The sequence below is a fragment of the Leuciscus leuciscus genome (genome assembly GCF_965113295.1).
Source record: "Leuciscus leuciscus genome assembly, chromosome: 2".
Lineage (NCBI taxonomy): Eukaryota > Metazoa > Chordata > Actinopteri > Cypriniformes > Leuciscidae > Leuciscus > Leuciscus leuciscus.
The window spans coordinates 22945591-22967289 of record NC_138726.1 but is presented as its reverse complement, the minus strand read 5'-3'; the positions used below and the strand labels follow the sequence as shown (position 1 = coordinate 22967289).

At 39.0% G+C, this 21699-nt stretch overlaps 1 protein-coding gene across 2 annotated transcripts in view; it reads left to right on the top strand.

Annotated features, from left to right (window-relative positions):
- Positions 1-9905, top strand: part of lrch4 (leucine-rich repeats and calponin homology (CH) domain containing 4) — a 48210-nt gene extending 38305 nt beyond the window's left edge. Inside the window, exons 13-18 of one of the 2 annotated variants that reach the window (XM_082151982.1) lie at positions 114-177; positions 1582-1677; positions 1780-1877; positions 2067-2204; positions 2379-2456; positions 9509-9905. In XM_082151982.1, the coding sequence (XP_082008108.1) occupies positions 114-177; positions 1582-1677; positions 1780-1877; positions 2067-2204; positions 2379-2456; positions 9509-9682 (648 nt within the window). In that variant the 3' untranslated portion in view covers positions 9683-9905. Of the gene's footprint in view, positions 1-113; positions 178-1581; positions 1678-1779; positions 1878-2066; positions 2205-2378; positions 2457-4374; positions 6546-9508 lie in introns of those variants that run through there. The other variant, XM_082151981.1, reaches the window with a different exon arrangement.
- The last annotated feature ends 11794 nt before the right edge of the window (positions 9906-21699 follow it).

The following is a 21699-nucleotide window of genomic DNA, read 5'->3' as shown; positions in this document are numbered from 1 at the left end:
TTCACATTTACACTCTCCCTCCACCTCATTCTGTCATAAATGCATAATACTATTCATAATTGGGTGTTTAAGACTTCTCTCTCTCTCTCTCTCTCTCTCTCTCTCTCTCTCAGAGTGCAGATCAGATTTCTCAGTCCTCACATACGGTTTCTTTGCAGCGCTCCATCAGTCGCACAGGTACCTTTCATGCTAGATATTTCAGCTGCTTTTAATGGAAAATGACATTTAAGATCTATCCTCATTTTTTGAAGACCCCATGATTAGTTTGTGGACCTGAATACCGGAATATCTTAAAACACTGTTTATTTCAAACGTATCTTTGTTCAGTTGTATTTATATACTGCGATTTGATAATTTTTTATTATTTACTTAAGAGTATTTACTTGTCTTTAATAATGCTTGAAATGTATATTAGTTAGGCTAGTTGTTTTTGCTATGGTAATTTTAAACCATAGGCAAAAGTTCCTTAAAATAAACGTTAAATAAATGTGAATGATTTCTAAGTTGTTGTTTTTTTACCTTATTGGAATCGAAATAAGGAATCGATAAAAATAGGAATCGATAAATAGAATCGGAATCGTTCAAATTAAAACGATACCCAGCCCTAGAAAAGAGGTGATGCTGCAGTCTATATTATGAGAAACTTAAAGCGTTTTTTGACTTTTGCATGTAAACTATTGTAGGAGACCTCCAAAAAAAATAAAGAACCTTAAAAAATTAAATTAATTGTATTTAATAGGGCACTTTGATGAGTTTTGGTTATCTCATCGGATTAATAGCATTTTTCAAACAACCCTTCAGGAAAAAGTAACGCATTATTACTTGCGCAGTGAACGTTAAACTCGCTTGAGCATTTTCTGTTAGGAACCGTATCTAAACTAACTAAAGTATATTGGTAAAACATAAGTACTACTCACTTTATCACATGGATATCTATTAAAAATGTGTATATATATTAGGGGCGGTCACATTAGCTGGGGAAAAGTATTGCCAATAGTGTAGTGATGCGCTAGTCATTGCTCAAACAGAAGTAACTTTCAAACTAAGCAGCATTTGGTTGCTCAACGCTGCCAATCCACGTGACCAGCTTAAACCCGTTGCAGGATCTGCATGGTGAAATCCTTTACCCTCATGTGAAATTCAAATTCCCAACCATGTGGATTGCTATTGAAATGTCTGAATTTCTCCGGCAAAAAATTGCCACTACAGTGAATGCAACACTTGGCCCAATTGAGTGTGAAGCAAACATGGTCTGTGACAGACAATCGACAGCCAGACATTCAAACGAAAGAGTTTCTTTCAATTACCTATAGAAATTCTTTAGAAATGAACCCCCATGAAAGCAGTGTGACCACCAGAGGGCAGTGCTGTTACAAAAGTGCTTCAACACTTTTTGACAGGGGTTTTTATCATTGCTGTTGAATGTTTGCTTTGGTTTCCTTGAGAGCAATGTAATATAATTGTATATAGAAACAATGTATTGATTACAGTTTTGTTTAATTAATGTAGCTTGTTCTGCTGAAGCTGTCTTAATGAATGTAATTTAAGTACTTAATGAATCTTGTTTGTGACATATTACAGATGCGCCCTCCGTGAAGCCCTGTTCTCCAACAGGTTCTGCTCCCAAACCCAACAGCTTCTTATTCCGCACATCTTCACGCTGCAACGTCAAGACTGGTACACACACACACACATACACACACAGAAGTTAATATAGGATTGTAGGACCTTTAATCTTTATTTGGTCAGTAATGCTGTACCCTATTGCTCTCTTCTCAGGATCAGGAAACAGTTTGGCAGAGTCTGGCCGCAGCGAATCACGCTCCACACTCAGATCCCCACGAGAAGACAGAACAGACGTCTTGCAACTGCGCAAAGTAAAGAGGCATCCTGTATTATTCATCTCTTCATCTCTAGCTCTTCTGACACACCTTACCCCATTTTTGTTACGATTATCTTATTATTGGTCTTAGTCTTTATTTTTATTTTATCTGATTGCGTAGATTAAGAAGTATTTTTTGATGTATCTTCCCAGTAGTATCACTCTTTCCATGTTTCTCTTCCAGTGTCTGGAGACGCGTCTGAAGATCTCTCTGCCTGACGATCTGGGAGAGGCGTTGTCCAATGGCACAGTTCTCTGCCAGTTGGCCAATCACGTGCGACCTCGTTCCGTGTCAATCATCCACATCCCCTCACCGGCAGTGGTGAGCTAATGCTCGGATCTTATTCTCATTATGGGCAAAACATAATCTAGTATCTCAAAAAACAAATGTGTGATCCTTATTGGAGGAAGCTGATCCCAGATCTGCTAGTTTACAAGCAGGCTGTTCTTAATTTGCTTTCTAATGAATATCTGTGCAATCTTTCTGTCTGTTCAGCCAAAGCTGAGTGCTGCCAAGTGCCGCCTCAATGTCGAAAACTTCATTGCTGCATGTCGTAGGCTTGGAGTCCCTGAGGTAAACATAAATTTCATCTTTTATTGTTTTCTTCTTTTATCATCCTCCATATTATTTGTCTTCCTGAGACGTATTGTGTGAGCTGTTTTTAAACAAGACAAATCCACTTCGCCCACTGATATGTGACTGTTAATGCTCTTTTATGTTGTTTTTCAAGTGCTTCAAGCTCGATTTGCAACTTTTTTGTGCTCTCTATGGCTTTTTTTATTTATTTTTATCTTAAAGGGGTAGTCACCTCAGGTAGTTCATGATGTTCCAAAGCCAAATGACTTTCTTCCATGGAACCCCAAAGGAGATGTTTAGCAGAATGTCTGAGCTGCTGTCTTGTAATGCAGTGAAAGTGAATAGGGATTGGGCTGTCAAGCTACAAAAAGGACAATAAAAGCACCATAAAGCCATAAAAATCATCATAGAAGTAGTCCGTAACCATGTCTTGAACATTGGGGGACCATTTTTTTGGGGGGGCTTATTATTTCAAGCTGCAACTGTAACTGGTTTTGTGTTCAAAATGTACTAAATTTATTCAAGTACATCCTAAATCCATCTTCCAAACATTGTTTTTGTCTTATCCTGAATCACTACAGTACACCTATAATAAGTGTTTATGTTCGGACAATTTTAGACTGGTATGGGTCATACCACTGCGGAGTATCCCAGTACCCGCGTGACTCGTCACAGAGAGAAGTAGCTCCGGCTACAATGTTCTTCTGCAAGACGCATGCAGTTCTGTTTATTAACCGCTAGAGCGACAAAAGTTACGGACTGCAGCTTTAAATGAATCAAATAATTAAAGGATTAAAAGGGATTTAAGGGAATGGTAAAAGAAGTTTTAGGTCTAATTGTTGTTATGAAGCAATAAATTAAAACTATTTGCATGTAATATTTTATTTTAAAATATGCACACATTTTATTCATCTTATTCACGTCCAATATGTCAAAAATGCAAAACGTTTCTTGTCTCTTCACATTCAGTTTTGAATTACATGAATCATGTAAATGATAGCATATTTTCAGTTCATAAAAAATTCAAGTAGTTTGCATCGCTGGGATATTAATGTCTGTTGTTGAGCATTTCTATTGTAAAATACTTAAAAAAAAAATATAATTCTGTGTATTAACTTGCACGGATGAATTGTTCACCACAAGACTAGTAATATGCGTTAACAAGGTAAATAGGGTCAATTTAGATATTATGATGACTTAACATTCGAAAATGAAGAAATTAAGACACAAATATTTGTATTGCAATTACTTTGTAATGATTTTTATTAAATAGTATTTTTTTATTTTACACTACTGTAGTATTGTTACAATGGTTTTTATTTTATTTTATATTTTTATGTAATAATAATTATTAAAGTAGAAAGTAAATTTTTTGTTTACTGAAAGAGCAGTTTGTTCTTGTAAAGATTAAACCCATGTGTCAACACCCAAATCTTTCAAGCCCTAAAAGGATGGTTCACATAAAAGTAAATGTCATATTTTTTTAAGCTTTTTTTGTTTTATTATTTCTATATTCTATGCAGCTGCACTTTCCAACAATCATCCTAAAAAGATTGATCCTTTCCAAACATAGCTATTTAAATGAATCTAGTGAAACTTCCTGCATTTTTCATCAAATTTAACGCAGAAAAACAAAATATCGCAATGTCAGTTTTTTCCGGTATCGTGCGTACAGTAGTTCTATAAACATCTCATTTAGTGTTCCACGGAAGAAAGAAAGTCATGTAGGTTTAAAAAAACACACAAAAAAAACACAAGGTGAGTAAATGATGACCGAGTTTTCAGTTTTGAGTGAACTATCCCTTTAAATGACCCTGCTTTCATGTGTGTCTTTGGTCAACACTGTGTCCATTCATCTTTGTTTGTCCTCTTTGCATTGTTCTTCCTTTCCTTTGTCTGTCTCTCTGTTTCTCAGATGGAGTTGTGTTTAGCGTCTGATGTCCTGTGCAGTAAGATACCTGCAGTGCACCGCTGTGCGACGGCGCTCCTGGCAATAGAGGAGGAGGAGGTGAACGTGGACAAGAACGCCACCTCTCCCTCAGTCTCTCCTTCCTCCCCTTTTTCCAGCGGCTTCCTGCTCTTCTACTCTCTCCTCATGGCTTTGCTCTACCTGTTATACTGCCAGCTTATAGCATAGTGCGAGCGAGTATCAATGTGTAAATGTAACGGATACATCATTTCTGTACTGTGTACACACATTGTTGACAAGACCTGCACATATATAACTCCATACACATAATGCCTTTCAGCTTTCCTCACAGATGTTCAGGTTTGGAAACATATAATGAGAACCTTTAGAAGCTCTACAAATGGTGAAATACTGAAATATATCGCAAATTATCAGAGGTCTAGATCGAATATCCACATTTTTCCACATCAAAAAAGTTATAATCAACTCCTCAATGGTCACATACTCCATTTTCTGTTGAGGATGTAGACTTTATCTGTACATAGACATGGTTTCCACTCGTGAAGGGCTTTTCCACCTGATTGCCTTAGCATTGCTGTTGATCCCAGGATAGTTTATACACCTTCTAGAGGGAATGGCTGTCTTTGTAATGGATCTTGTTATCCTAAGAGTTTTAAAGCACTGGCACTAACTCCCCATTCCCCCTTTTTTTTTCCTCTTGAAGGGCTTTAAAGTGCCTCAGAAGCTTGTAGGTTCTTTCTGCTCACACAGCAGTGCAAATTAGTTTGTAGCATCTGGTAAATATGTTAACAGTGTGGCTATGGTACTTCTCAGCTGAATTTGGTTTAATTCACACGTTGTAGATATCTGTTAGGGTCGGGACTGCGTGGACTATTTCACTTGCCTTATCTCGTTGACTGTGACCACCAGAGAGCAGTGGTGTTTCTAAACTGTTCCTTTAACACTTTTTGACGGTACTAGTATGATTCAAAGCTGTGTTAACTTGTTACAGTTTTTTTTTTTTTTTTTTTATGTTCATTTTGAGTTTTCTTGAGAGCATCTTAATATAATTCCTGTATGCAAACTGTTCACAATTAAGTTATTGTTTCGGTTTATTTATGTTTTTCTCTGTTCTGGTGAAGCTGCATTTGGTGGAAACCCATCGCTGAGCACATTAAATTTGACTAATTAAATTGAACAGATTAATTGAGTAATATGCTTATGATTGCTTTCATGATCATTTTGAGCTGGGGAAAAAAAAAAAACCGTAAGACTTTGGGGACATTAATAGCGTATTTTAAATGTGTATATTAGATACTGCTCGTGAATGCACAATGTGGATAAGCAGACATTACCAAATTACAAATTACACCTTTTTTTTTTTATTGATGATGAAATGGTTGTGAGTCCTGCTTCTCCACAAGCCACTTCAGCTGCGTTTCCTGATTCTAAATGTGGCCATAGTGTTTTTGTAGTCCTGTAATGTGCCATGAGCACCTATCTTCCGCGGTGCTGTATGCTGATGTTGCTTTTGTATTCCGTGCCTACTTAATGTGATTTAGAAGCTTTGCCGACAGTTTACTAACGAGCAGCCTCTCATCTGCTGTGAACGATAAGAGGAGAGAGAGAGAGAGAGAGAGAGACTGAGAAACAAGGGTAGGTGAGGGGATATGTGCTGTGGAACTAGTTACCAACATGCATTTCTCATCCTACGATGTCTTAAACATATTTTAAGGGATGTTGATAGGGTTTTATAACATTATACATTGTTATCAATGCGAAAGCTAATCATAATAGACATTTAATTTAAAATGAATCCACTTTGAAAATGAACTCAGACACATTTCGCATAGATGGACTTCATCACATTTGCTCTAGAGGCTTTAGCCAAATGAAATAAGGATTGTGAAATGCTACTGTCCATGTTGAAGGCTTTTACAGAAGATGACTGATAATTCTACCATCCTTCTTATATACGTTAGACTCAGACAGTTTAGAGGGCACTAGATCTACACGAATGTTTCCGTCCAAATGTTACCTAGTTAAAACTGTTGCAACACACGAAATGTATTTTGTTATATTTATAAAATACTGTGTATTTAAGAAGTTAAGTTTATATTGATATAAAGATTTTTTTTTTTTTGTCTGTAAAGAAATTATTAAAAAAAGGAAACTGAGTTTTACGTGTCGTCTGCTGCTTTACGTGTGCTTTTGTCAAATGTTCATGACTCTCGCTCATGATTAATTCTGCTTTAGTTCTTTGTCTCTCTGCTGGGGATGAAATCCTCACGTCAGCTCGTCTCTATAGCTTATGAGTGCAGATATTCTGTGCCCTTTGCCAGAAGGTAAGTGTTGATCCATTGTGTGGGTAGTAGAAAGTAGAGGAAAAGTAAGTATAGCTACACAAAGTAAAAGTATACACTATACTACACAGTGGGGTACGCATTGCTAAAAAGTTATATTTGCTGATATTATCATTTATTATTAAAAATGCCTTTTCAGATTTTTGGACCCCACTGTGTGTCTTTTTTATATTCTAAGTAACACTAGGTTATAAGTTTGGGGTTGGTAAGATTTTTTTTTTTTTGATGTTTTTGAAAGTCTCTTATGCTCAAGGCTGCAATTTTTTTTTTTTGATAAAACATACAGTAACAACTCTATTAAATAATATTACACTTAGTTTAGATTTTTAATGCTATTAAAGAAAATACTTTGTTGCTATTTACACAGTGTTAGCATCAGTCACATGATCTTTCATGTGATTTGGTGCTCATAAAAACATTTCTTATTAATGTGAAAAACAATTGTGCTGTTTAATATTTTTGTGGAATCAAAAAAATTAAGTTTTTATTTTCATTATTTGATAAATAGACATTTTAAAATAATCTTTTGTAACATTATAAATGTCTTCACTGTCACTTTTAATCAATTTCATCCAAGAAAAACGCACTGACCCCAAACTTTTCAATGGTAGTGTACAGTATGTATATGTTCATATAAAATGTACTGTAAGAGATTTTGATGTATTACATTATTTTGATGAAAATATTCTGCCACCCATCAGCACAAACAACTTTACAACACCCAGAACAAACCAATTAAACAAAGAAAATAACTGAGCGCAAGTGTTCACCCTTTACAATCCATTACATCTTACATACGTTCTTTTTTTAAAGCTTTTTCACATAGTGACAATGGCATTTTTGCTCATTCTTCTTTTAACAGTGCTTGGCATTTAGACCCAACAGTTCAGTTTCGGACTCATCGAACTGTAGACTTAAAATCTTTAGGGTCTCTCACATACAGCTGCTCCAAAGCATTCAGACTTTTAACCAACACTGGATGAATGTCATTGATGATTTAAAAACGCTGTTTGCTCAGGGCAGAGTCTTTCTTCCTACCACACTCATCAGTGTTTCGGTGTAAATACACTAATAGGTGCAGTTACACTGAAATCATGTGAAACACCTCATCTGTGTACAGGTGTACTTTAATCAAGCAATTATTTTGCTTACTTCTGAACTCATTAAAGTGTGTCAAAGCAGGGGGGTGAATACTTATGTGCTCATTTGTTTTCTGTTTATTATTTTAAATTATTCATTAATTAACCGGCCAGCTCATTTTTCACTTTGACGTTGTGAAGTACTGTGTGTTTACGGGTGAGAACAGTTCAGTTAACCCTCTATGGTGTTGCAATGTCTTCTAATGATGGGACGTTTTTTCCCCCACATAAAATTGCCAAATTGTTAAGAGATTCTTCCAAATAATGTATTTCTTTTGGCAACTCTCCACCATTAAGGAAAATCAATTTTAATTTCAGGATTCTCCTCAAGTTTCCCTATAATTAAGTTTCTTTTATGAATTGATGTTTGTGCATTTGGAACTTCTATAAACTCATTTTTTACTCTGTTCTTCGTGACATTTCTAGAATATAACTCAACTTTCCTGAACACATGAAACATAAATCATAATTGAGATCAGCATAATTATAATTACAATAAACACTTCCAAATAAATAATTAATTGCAGTAATTGATGCCCCTAACAATAAGGAAATACATCACTGCCATTTGCCATATGGATGCGTTCATATTTTCTCAGTTTACTGTTAACTCTATTAGAAAACCGTGAGAATCTGAGAGCAAAAACATCAATTTAACTTACCAGAGAGGCAGCAAAAAATCCAGATGTTGAAGAAATGTACAGAAATGTTTTTAATAGCGCAATATGAGGAGCATGTGTTGACCCCCCAGGAAAAACCAACCTTGGAGAGAAAAATCTAATTTAGGTGTCATAAAAACAACATTATTGGATTCTTTAAAGACAGTGATTTCAGTTCAACAATGGCATATGTCATAGTTTTTTTCTGAAACCCAAGAAAGTGAATTAACCTACCGTATGGCCAAACGGCGCAATAGAAGGTTAAAACATAATGCATTCTTATAGTGTTAAAGCAATGAGCTTAACGCAAAATCTGATAAATACTGCACAAGTGATATACAGCCTGAATATGGCAATAAGAGCCTATGCAACTCATCCATAATCTATATTTAATGTATACCGTTAGGGTTGACTGAACTTAATCATTGGAATGCATGATGGATTTTCAAGATGGTGAAGTGCTGGCTTGTAATGCGTACTATAGCCTGGAATGAAATGGCATCTTCTCTGTGAAGTGCTATAACTGCATGGCTGCATCTCTGAAAGACGGGGTCTTGCTGCTGTGCCGTATAGTCGGAAATTCAAAGAAATGATTTGCCGATCAAGTGTTGTTCTGCATGCATTGCCTGTCCTTCCTGTATCCGGGTGTCACAAGTGGCTCTTGTGTGTGTGATCCTGTATCTTGCATGTTGTGGGTTCTTGAGATAACAGATGGGTGTTCCATTTCTCAACCATCCTTATAGGTGCATGGAAAGCTTTTTATAATGAGCCAAGGATCTTGCTTGTTTACCCCGAGTGCACTTCACGCTTCAGCTTAGAAGCCTATATTTGCAGATTTGTAGGGGCTTGCAATACAAGAACCAATATTCCTTGAGCCGTCTGTTTATGCCAGGATGTTTTATTGCTTATATTATGAACCATTTGTGTAAACAAACTTATATTAGTATTCTTTCTTCTCCCCTTGATCAAATCCCACCAGGACACACTGTGTCCATCGCAGTTGATTCTGGAGGAAGAGGGGCTCACGCGTGTCGCTCAGACTGTTCAGGCTCTTCTGGAGGTGCCAACATCAGGTGCCCGTCGCTCATCCCGCCAGGACCCATCGGGGCTTCCCCTTCAATCCACCCCTCCAAATCAAGATGGCGCCTCCTAGGGTCATCGAGTGATTTTTCCAGCACATGTCAAATGGACATTTTTTTAATGTTAGAAATGATGATTAGAAGCCATCGTGTAATGTTATCTATAGCTTAAATGATTAGTATTTTCTCCTGTTGCAATGCATGTACAGAGAGTTTTTATGTAAATTACAAGAAAAAAATCATTGTGGCTATTGAAACAGACAAAATGATGCACAATAAAGCAAATGTAACTTAAAACTGCTTGTTTGTTGCATATTTATGCAGAATATATGAAAATTGATGCAAGACGTTGATGAGCCTCGTTACTGAGGTAGTCGGCCGTTCTTGTGTAATCATTTTGTTGGTGCTTCCTCATAATTGAAAATTAATTACGTTTGTAATCTCGGCTTTATTACAATGCAAGTTTAATTGGTTTTTCACAGGTAATTACTCTTGCGGAGAGGCAAAGGTGGCAGTAATCCTGTGATAAGCTAACAACAGCTCTCGGGCTCCGATTGTGACATTGTGTGCACATTTGGAGTGTTGGACAAACGATGTGGCTCCGTATAGCCACCCTTATTTAGCGATAACTGTGAAATGATCTGTTTAATTTGCTATGAATTGTTAGGGAGTGTAGCTAAAAAGCAGAAACAACCTTTTAACCTCTTTGTTTTGTATTTCTAAAGCAATGACTAGAACTAAAACTTGAGAAAATGAGTCATTTACCACCAGTTGGGAATAAAGTGAGTTGATTAGCTAGCATATTAAATTAAACAGAGACTAAAACGTTTAATTAGTGTGATTCAGCAGCTCAATCCACAGGACTTCAATGGGATGCGGTCTGGACATTGACATGACTCTAAAGTATTGAATTTCTTGTGTTTGAGTCATTGTGTTTTGTATAATTACCATGTTTCATAACTCAGTCTGTCTGGTGCTGGATCACTGTCAGATGATCTGATACCCTAATGTTGAATTTCTTGGTATAGTTTGTAATTGATTGGTTTCTCAGTTACTGCACACCGTTCAGACCCCGAAACAGCAAAACAACCTGCAGCATAATACTTCTCCATTAGCATTGATTCACAGCTGGGATGAGGTTTAGGTTTTAGAACACAGTGTTCGGTTTACCACAAAGATACTGTTTACATCGATCAAAAAGGCTAGCATCTGACTAATTTAGATGCTTATATGTAACAGATGAATTTGCTCCAAAATGCTGTAGAGGTTGTATAGATCAACAACAAACATATCCCTTAACTGTCACCTGCCCGTATACGGGCAACCTAAATTTAATTCACTATTTTACTATTAAATCCTAATCTAGTCATGACAAACTATATATCGTTGGAAAGGTCTAAGACTCCTTAATAGATATTTCAGCATTGTTTTTTGTTACAATTTATGCCGGAACAGTAATAAATGAATTTATGACAAGAGTGCACCTCAAAAAATCTACATCATAACTGCCGTTTGTCACAAAAAGTCGACGCACACACTTTTAATAATTTAAACTTTGGTTTTCATGCTAAAAGTTCATAATGAAACATTTAATCTGTCAATAAAAAAAAGTATAAAATAATATTATCCTCTAAAAAGTATAATATACATATTATCCTCTAAAATATAACATTATCTTTTTGATTGCCTTTTTTATTACATCACATATTTTAGTAGTTATCATAAATTAGGTATCATTTGAAAGCTTACGATCTCAGAATTCATCCTGTGAAAACTGTTTTGAAATTGGACATTGTGTTACCATAGAAACGGTACTCTAAATTATTTTATCAGGCTCCTCCCCTTTTGGGCGTCGTCATGTTTCATAATTTATGATCAAAATATTTTCTAATCTTGACAAAACACATATTGTCAGAAAGGTCTGAGTCTCAAGGTTGCAGATTTTGTGACAGAAGTGATATTTGGACAGAAATGTATTAATTTGTTATGGTAGAATGCATACAGTTAAATTCAATGGAATTCAATGACACCCGGTGGCTATTTTTGGTAATACGCCTAAACAAAATCTCATGGGAATTTCAATTTTTGTGATATCAACTTCAAATTTGGAACACAACTTGGTTAGATATATGGCTTTGATTTTATAGTAATTTTTTTGTAAAACATATTTTGTAAAATATATATTTTATATAAAAGAAAAATATTAAATAAATTATATTTGATTTAATGTAAATTTAAACTTTCATAACTTTTTCATACTTAAATTTTTTGAAGTGCTTTCACCTCAGTAATAATCTGCATTTGGTTCCCTTTAAAACAAGACCAAACTTGGGTCTATACTCCAAAGCATTCTTTACAACCATTTAAGCTTGAATAGTGCATTTTAATGTCCATTCTCAAAAACAGGGGTGACAGCTAAGGGGTTAAAAGTTGATCTTGTTACCCTAATATTAATCATTATTGTGCATTGTTTCTCCTGCTATTCTCAACCCTATCAAACCTGCAACCCACTAGTTTAGAAGCATTAACATAAGTTAAATAAGAGCATTAACACAGACCCTTTATTTCCTTTGCTATATTTATAGACATACTATATATATTTCTTAATTTTGGTTTCACTGAACCTGCAGTATGGGGGATACTGGGGCTAGTTATAATTATTTGAGTGAATTTTTCACATGGTAGACTTTTTTTTTTAAGGTTAACTTCTTTATACACATACCTTAATGTCTATAAAAAGCTATTGAACATTTCTATTATTTTAAAATGTGGTTCAATGAAAACATAAACCTGCTGTGTATTGATATACTTATTGATTGGATTAAGCAGAATAGCTTTTCTTTCCTGAAATTTGAAACGCTATGTAAGCACTTTAAATACTATGTCCTTCGGTGGCTTTCAGCAAAATTTAAATAGCAGACAAGTTATCAAAAACATAAAACCCTTGTTTAGGCCAACGGGTAGGCCTACTGTAACTACCAAACCAAACAACCAAAGTCAATTGGTCCATCAACTGTTTGGTTACTGACATTATTCCTTTTTGTTCAGCAGAAGAAAGAAATTCATACAGGTTTGAAACAACTTGAGGGTGAGTAAATTATGATAGAATTTAAGTTTTTTAAGTGAACTATTCCATTAATATTCAGTATTTTTTATTTAGCAAAAGGATGGCTTTTAGCCCCATTGCACCCTATCTGAACCTATACATTCAGCACACCAGTTGAAGCCTCAGAAGTCGCTAGCATGCTCCTTACTATCTTGAAAACAGGGTAAGAAACAGTCCCCTGGCAGACTGGAAGAAGAATCCTAGTAAGTGCCTTTTCCGTGACACTCAGGGGAAAAAGATGAATCTGAGAAGTGACATTTTTGAGCTTCTATCCAAAGGATTAAAGGGATAGTTCACTTTGAAATTAAATTTTGGTATGTTTTAGCTTACCTCAAGGGCATCCAAGATGTAGGTGTCTTTTTTCCCGCAGTAGTTTCAATTTTGATATTTTTAGGTCAAACCGTTCTTGTCTGTCAGTCATATAATGCAGGTCGATGGTCACTGTCTCAAAGAGCATGCACAGAGAAGTCCAAATTAAAACAATTCCCCGTCGTCCAAATTAAACAATTCCCCATCGTAAGTACACATTGATGGCCTAAGACACGAAACGAGCGGTTTGTGTGAGAAAACGAACAGTATTTATATCGTTTTTACCTCTTGTACACAGCCACGTCCGAGTGATCTGAGAGCGCGGGCGGGTATAGATATATACAATAGAAGTCGCCTTGGCGACTGCAGTTCATTGGAACGAAACCGTAGCCAAGGCGACATCTAGTGTATATATCTAAAAACGGTATAAATACTGTTCGTTTTCTCACACAAACCGCTCGTTTCGTGTCTTAGGCCATCAATGTGTACTTACGATGGGGAATTGTTTAATTTGGACGACGGGGAATTGTTTTAATTTGGACTCTGTGCTTGCTCTTTGAGACAGTGACCATAGACCTGCATTATATGACTGACAGACAAGAACGGTTTGACCTAAAAATATCAAAATTGAAACTACTGCGGAAAAAAAGACACCTACATCTTGGATGCCCTTGAGGTAAGCTAAAACATACCAACATTTAATTTCAAAGTGAACTATCCCTTTAAAGGTCTGATTCAGAGGTTGGGTGAGAGAACGGCAGCAATTGAGATCAATTCAGTTCTGCCACTCTTGAAATTTTCACATTTCTAAAATAGCAAACTGTCACTTATGTTCCGCTTCGGCTTTCAAAAAGACATGAATTCACATTTGGCACCAAAAAAATAAATAAATAGCAGTAACAACAATGAAAAACAGTTGGAAATTCCACAATTTATGCCGTTTGATATAATGCAGCAGTAAGTGAAAGGCTGACAGGCTCTATCACATGCTATTTTACATTCATCCTCAAATGGAGCTCTGCTGAGTCCGAAAGCTGAGCTTTACTGTGATAGACATACCAAATTGATTACAGGCGCCCTGTATCAATTATTAATGTGAGCACTTTCTTCAAAGTGCATCTTTAATATCGAGCTCACTATTCCAGACTCACCTGACCAACTGAGAAATAAACTCACTTTCACAGGCATATTGCCAGACGTAACCTTGATGATGTTGTAATGGGAGGTTTTGTTTTTGCATGCAATCGGCAGAATTCAAGATCAGCAGTCAGGCCGGATCAATATGTAAACATAAATTGTAGCACAGCTTTGATGCCTCAATACTGTTGATCGTTTTCCCCCAACAAATGTAATTAAAATCAGACTTAAGTGCCCAGTTTGCGGGCCGCTGAGGAATTACTGCTGTGAAATCTCAGTGTGACTGGCTTGTGCGAATATCACTTTGCTTCAATTTATAAGCCGTGACACGCTCTACTCTCATGTGCGACCCAGTATGCACTATGCAGTGACATTTCTACTTGTTCGAGGTTGTAATTTATTCTACATTCTTGTATCATGTTCTGTTTTGTTGAATTGAATTCTACTGCTTTACATTGTTTCAATTACTCTTTGTCCCATTGTTCTGTGGTTAACTCAATTGGATTGCATTCTATTGAATTACCTCTTACTCGGATCTGTTTCATTCTGCACTTGTCTTGAAGCTAAAGAACAGACTGTGGCCTCCAGCGCTTTAGACTCACCAATGATTTATTCACATTAACATTGATTTGTCTCAGAGCATATGGCTCTATGTACAGTAAGATGCTGTATCCCCTCCAAGTAGCTTTAACAGACATGGTCTTTCTCTTCTTGTTCATCCTTTTGTGCGTGTAGCTTTGTGGGATATGCTATAAAGTGGAGAAGAATCAAGTTTAGTGCTAGTTAATTTCTTTGGGCATTTGCTTATCTGTGCTGGACAGCTGCATCTGTTCAGTCATCATAGTTTTGTAGGATCCTAACAATAACAACCAGCAAAAACAGTCTACTTTATGTGAATGCTGTAGGGGAGCACGGGGAACAACCTAACGCGGGATTAAATGTAACACAGACCTTTTACATAGTTAGTCAGGGTCAAGCAGGTTGTGTTTCCGTTTATTTCTCTCGCTGCCAGAAGACAGTCTCCCGCAGATTTGTGGAAAGTTTTGATAAGATTTCATGAAGATACTGGACAAAGAGGGTTTTGACACCATGCAAGTACATTTTTTCATCATATGTTTTTTTCGGTTTCTGAGTTGGGTGTGTACGTCACCAAATCTAACTTTATATTACCTTAATCACTGTCTTGTTGGCTAAAACATAGCACCATTTTGAAACATATCAGCAACTCCTAGCAACTGTTAGCTAGGCTTAAAATATTTTTTACACAGCTGGGTTAGTTGTAGCACAGTGTTACTAAACTAAACCGCCATTTGTGTACAACGATAATGAAATGAAAACAGGGAGCCACACAACTATTCAGGTCTGAGTATTTATTTATATATTTATTTTTGCCACATTTTTGAGGTCCTTCCTCAGAGGGATTGGCCAGGGAGGGGCTGTCGCGAGGAGCACCAGGTCGGAGAGCCAATTCCGGGTGGGCCAATGAGGCGCAACAAAAAAGGACCTGCTCTTCGTCCTCCCTGATCTTTCACAGGACCTGTGCAAGAAGGCTCACTGGGGGAAACTTGTGGCCTGCAATACTTGCGGAGGCCCTGCGGCCAGCTGTGCGCTAGTGCATCCGAGCCGAGTGTCCCCTCGGTTAGGGAGTAAAACCAGTGGCAGTGGGAAGGGTCTGGGGCGGAAAACAGATCTACCTGTGCGTCGCCGATCTGTTCCCAAATCAGCTGAACCATCTGGGGATGGAGTTTCCATTCCCCATGTGGCCGAAATTGTGAGAGCTCGTCGGCTGCACGATTCAGCTCTCCTGGAATGTAAATGGCTCGAAGCGACGCTACTGTCGCTGTGCTGTCTGAACGGACTAGTACGTGTTGGTCCTTGAGCAACGTACGAAAACGGTGCAGAGCCAAACGTACTGCCAGCAACTTGAGGCAATTGACATGCCAAAGGCGCTGGGGTTCTGTCCAGAGGCCCGCGGCAGCATGTCGATTGGACATGGCACCCCAGCCTGTGGCAGAGGCATCTGTTGATACAACAACATGCCTGGAAACTCGTTCTAAGGGCACTCTGGCCCGTAGAAAGGAGAGGTTCGACCACGGGGTAAAGGTGGTAACTGGTACTCGGAGCGTGCCCTGTTGCCATGCCCATCTCGGGACTCGATCACAAAGCCAGTGCTGAAGCGGTCTCATATGAAGCAGTCAGAGCGGCGTGGCTGTTGCTGCGGGTGCCATATACCCCAGGAGCCTCTGAAATAACTCCAGTGGAACCACATTCTTGCCCTCGAATTGACAATTCAGCAGTGACTGCACACGCTCGCTCGTAAGCTGCGCGTACATGGCGACCGAGTTGATTTCCATACAAAGAAAAGAGATCCTCATGCACGGGGGAGAGTTTGCTCTTTTCCCAGTTGACCCGAAGGCCCAAACAGGCGAGGTCCCTGTGTTCGCAAACCTGCTCTCGAGAGTGAGCTAGAATCAGCCAGTCGTCAAGATAGTTCAGGATGCGAACTCCGTGTTTCCGGAGTGGCACAGGGGCTGCCTCGACGACATTCGTGAAAACGCGAAGAGACAGGTCTAGCCCTTATGCCTGCCCCCCGAAAGCAAACCGTAGAAAAGGTCTGTGTCGAGGAAGAATGGAGACATGAAAGTACGCATCCTTCAGGTCGATTGCTGCAAACCAATCCAACGGACGAACACATTCAAAAATGCGTTTGGCTGTCAACATCTTGAATGGAAGCTGGTCCAGGTTTGGCCGTATCCCACCGCTCTTCTTGGGTACAATGAAGTAGGGGCTGTAGAAGCCGGACTTCATTTCGGCTGGAGGGACGGTCTCAATCGCCTCCGCACGCATGACAGGGGCATTGCCACCCACCATGGTATAGCGGACTCCTCAGAAGCGGGGAGGAGACCGTCCGAACTGAATCTCATAGCCGAGCCAGCGGGTCAGATTGGGAAACTCTAGCCAGGCTCCCAAAAACTGTACCAGCGGGGTCATTGGAACTACAGGCGTACCGACAAAGGGGCAGCGATGCGGAAGGACTGGGCCAGACATGGGAGGCGTAGCATCCCGGTGTGGGGGCGTGGTCAAGTTCCGCGTCCTGACAGAGGAGGCCAGGGAAGGACGAGCGTTCCACAGCGGCCTGCTCTGACAGGGGTCTGGCGACAGAGGGGGACGAGAGTGGTGAGGCATAGCGTCGAACACTGCCCTCCACGGCCTCTTGGGGCTCGGAGGAAGGGGAGTCAGTTCTTTCTTTAACGGTTTTAGTGTGCTGCCAAGCATGAGGCCAGCGGCAGGGGAAGGAGAAAAAAAGATTCCCACTCGGCAGGGGGAAGAAGTGGTCCTGCTACCAGCTCCTGAGAAGGCCTCAGTCTGCTTCTGGGCGGCCAAGAACTGTTGGGCGAAGTCCTCGACCGCACCGCCGAAGAGCCCAGCCTGGGATATGGGGGAGTTGAGAAAACGAGTTCTCTCAGCCTCCCACATATCCGCCAGGTTAAGCCAAAGATGTCGTTCCTGGACCACACAGGTGGACATCACCTGACCGGTAGCAGTGCGCAGCTCTTGCATGAGCCCTGGGTCAGCTCTTCACTCTTGCATGTCCCTGAGCACCTTCGCCTGATGGACTTGAAGGATGGCCATGGCATGCAGAGCGGAGATGGCCTGCCCCACAGCTCTATAGGCTTTGGCCACGAGAGTCCGAGATCCGAGCGATCCGACTCGGGCAACGCTGGCACTCCAGAGGGAGGCATCGCAGCAGAATCCTCATCGCCAGAAGAATCCAGCCCACCTTGTGACGCTGTGAGCAACATGGAATCATCCACCGGAGCCCCGAATGAAACACTGGGTCCCCGAGAGGAACCAGGCTCATCAGGAATCTCCACGGCTTGCGATGTACAATTCGTCGGATTGTTCCACACCGTAACCCTCAGATCACCCTGGCCACCAGCCAAAGTATCCCCTCTCGAGGAGGAGATAAATTGGGGTGTGGCAGAGGGGACTCTACCTCTACGGAGGTCATTGAGTCTCGATCTTTACACTGCGATGGTCATGTTCCCGCAATGAGACCATGACTCATCCACGAGCGCTGTCTAAGCGTGATTAAAGCCCAAACACGCTAGACAGTGCTCGTGACCGTCAGACGGATGGATCATGCGCCCACATCCAGAAACACATGGGCAACACATCTTTAAAAAGCTGCACATGCCCGTGCAGCTCTTTCAGAAGGGCCCAGGGGAGAAACACAAGCTGCATGCAAGCCACTGCACAGATCAGCAGCAGGATCGTGAATCGAAGTGGAATGCGCCGTCACACCAACACCGACTGAAGAGAGATGCTCGTTGCTTTAATGAAGGTGAAGAAAAGCACATCAACACTTCGGCTCCGAAGCAGAAACATAATGCGAGATTGCAATAGCGGCTCCTTTTATACCCACGCAGTGGGCCAGAGTTCGCAAAGGCAAATTCCGCAGACCCATGGTATTTTCATACCATTGTTTTCTAATAACTCGAAGGTGATAGGAGGACTCTCTAGCGAAACGCCCATTTCATCATTCACTGACGTAACTCATAGTGACTGAAAGAAAGGGAACTTAACTTGATACATGTGGGATTAATTAGTAACCTAGATGACAAACAAGGAGAACTTAGTAACTATAGAAATGAGAACTGAACTGAACTGAAAGGAAACATGGTAAAATGAACAAAAACAAATTACCCTGACACATAATAAACAAAAAATGCATTTAAACGTGCCAAAAAATTAAGAAAAATGTGTGAGAATAATTAATTGAAAGTGCCACAAGCATTTAAATTTCTCAATTCCCCCCCCCCCCCCCCTTTTTTTAATATTTGCAACAGTTTAAATCACACATTTTAGTGTCCTGTTTTATTAAAAAGGGAATATGCACTGATATTGAGAGTGGGTGATTCAGTCCTATTTTCTACAACACTGCTCAATTTCCTCCCCTGACTTAACAGCTCCTTTACCTATTCCTACATAATTAATCACACACCATCTCCTATAGACATGAGAAGGATGGACTCGGGGCATGTAGGAGAGTGAGAAACTAAATTTAATTAAAACTAATACAATGCAATGCAATGCAATGTAAGAGCACAGTGTGATAAGTGTCTGCTCAGCAGACTGAATATGGTCACGACAGTGCAGGATTCATTTCAAGTAAAAACAAAAATTGAGGCGGAAAGGCTGCTCGTCAATTTAGAGCGATGAGGGTTTCTGCTGACAGCATGGATTCAGTTCCTCCCTTCCCTAAATTGCACCAGCCACAGCTGTCAGTGGAGCTTTATTGGTCCATATGAGGGGGTGAGGCAGGTCTGACTTTGTGTAATGAGCTGCAAATCAAACAGAAACATCTCTAGGATTTGCATTTCAGTTGCAGTGAGCCACAGTTTCATCCAGGTGGGGTCATATGGTACTACAATCCAGCAGCACTTCACTTGAACATCTTAATAGCGGAGCTCAATAAGAGTCACTGACTACAAAGGCTGGCGAAGCCCAACTTTTACGGATGTCATGGAGATGAAATCTCGGGATCACTTTATTTTGCGTGTCCTTTTTGAACATATCAATTGCGGAGCATCGCCAAATTAAAGAGCATTTTGTCTTTTAAGGACATGGAAACTGTCATTCATGCTTTTATCTCATCCAGATTGGATTACTGCAACTCGTTATATTTAGGATTGTCTAGAAAATTGCTATCAAGGTTGCAGCTGGTGCAAAATGCAGCAGCCAGACTATTGACAGGCACACGGAAATGGTCTAGGATTTCTCCGGTACTGGCCTCTTTGCACTGGCTTCCGGTTGAATTTAGAGTCCAATATAAAGTTTTGTCCATGGTTTTTAAAGGTCTGCATGGTCTGGCTCCGGAGTATGTAGCACGTCTGATACAGATACAGCGTCACTATTCTGCTCGACCCCTTAGATCATCCCAGAGTTTGCTCCTACATGTTCCCAAATCACGGTTAAAAACCAAAGCAAAAGTGCATTTTCTGTGGCAGCCCCGCGTCTTTGGAATAGTCTTCCTCTGCATATCAGATCCTTTGACTCGTTAGAATGTTTTAAATCTATGCTGAAAACACACCTCTACGCTGTGGCTTACAATTGTCCCTATGTTTCAGGATACTGATCAGGGTTGTATACTAACCCAGTGTTTTGTGTGAGTACTGTTTGTTGAGTGTTTGAGTAATTTTTTGATTTGTACAGCACTTTGGCCAACTTGTGTTGTTTTTAAATGTGCTTAACAAATAAAAGTTGATTGATAGATTGATTGATTCTGTGCCTATAAGTAACTACATGTCAACTAACTCTCATTAGAGTATTAGTAAACTGCTAACTCTTGATTGTGATGGTTCCCCAACAGACATTCTACTATCAGTAACTTTGCAACTACATGTCAACTTATTCTAACCCCAACCCTACCAGTCTACTAATACTCTACTGACACTTGACAAGTTAGTAGACATGTAGGTGCAACGTTACTTGTAGTCAACAACATAATGTGTTAAAGGGACCATTAAAATAAAGTGAAACCAAAATCTCTAAAAAAAGATGGTTCTTTAAAGGTTCTTTACAACAGTTCTGTTTAGAACTGTATCTTCCTGAAGAACCTTTTAAATGCTGAAATGGTTCTTTGTGTTAGAGTTTAGGGTTCTTTATTCCCACCTTTTTGTTTTTCAAATCTGTAACTGTCAAAGCCACCTCATTACTGAATTTCTGGAGCTCAGCTATACAACTATACACAGACTGTCAACATACTCCCAGCAGGTAAATTATTTATTTCTTAAAATGTCTATAAATTATAACTTTACATTTTTTTTAACTGGTTCCCTACCAATCATGTCTTTTTCTCTTTTTAGTTTAACAGAACATGTAAGTGTGAGCTGCTCTGTTCAGTTAAGGATACTCGTCATCTTCTCTTCTCCACAAAGTAACAGAGATATGGAATTTATAATCACTTTTATAATCACCCATGACTTTATATCACTTTTTCCTTTTAACACGGTAAAGGGCTCATACTGTCCATTGCTTATTTTGGCCTTCATTGACATAATTGTTTTTACATAGTCAATTGTAACTCTAAACTCAATTGTTTATTTCAGATGCTGTCACGTTTCATAACGTATCATCTGAAGAGAGAAACTGCCACTCAGAATACACACATAATGAATGACGTAAAGACATCATATGAGGATTGTGAAGATATTTCACTAACGTGGTCTTCATTACATCTATATCGTGTTCAATGTCAATTGTTATTTATTAATGTATTCAGCTAAAAACTTATATTAATAATTTTTGCTAAATCTGCCATGTCAATAAAAAATTAAAGTATTGATACACCGTGCTGTTTATTATTATTTTTTTTTTTTTAAACCCAAATAGAGGCAACAAGATATAATAAGACCAGGCAGATAGAGGACTAAAAAACAATATGAATAAATAATATACACAAATAATATTAATAATATTAATATTAATAATATGAAGATACTAATAAACTTATATTAATGAAAATAAATATTGTTG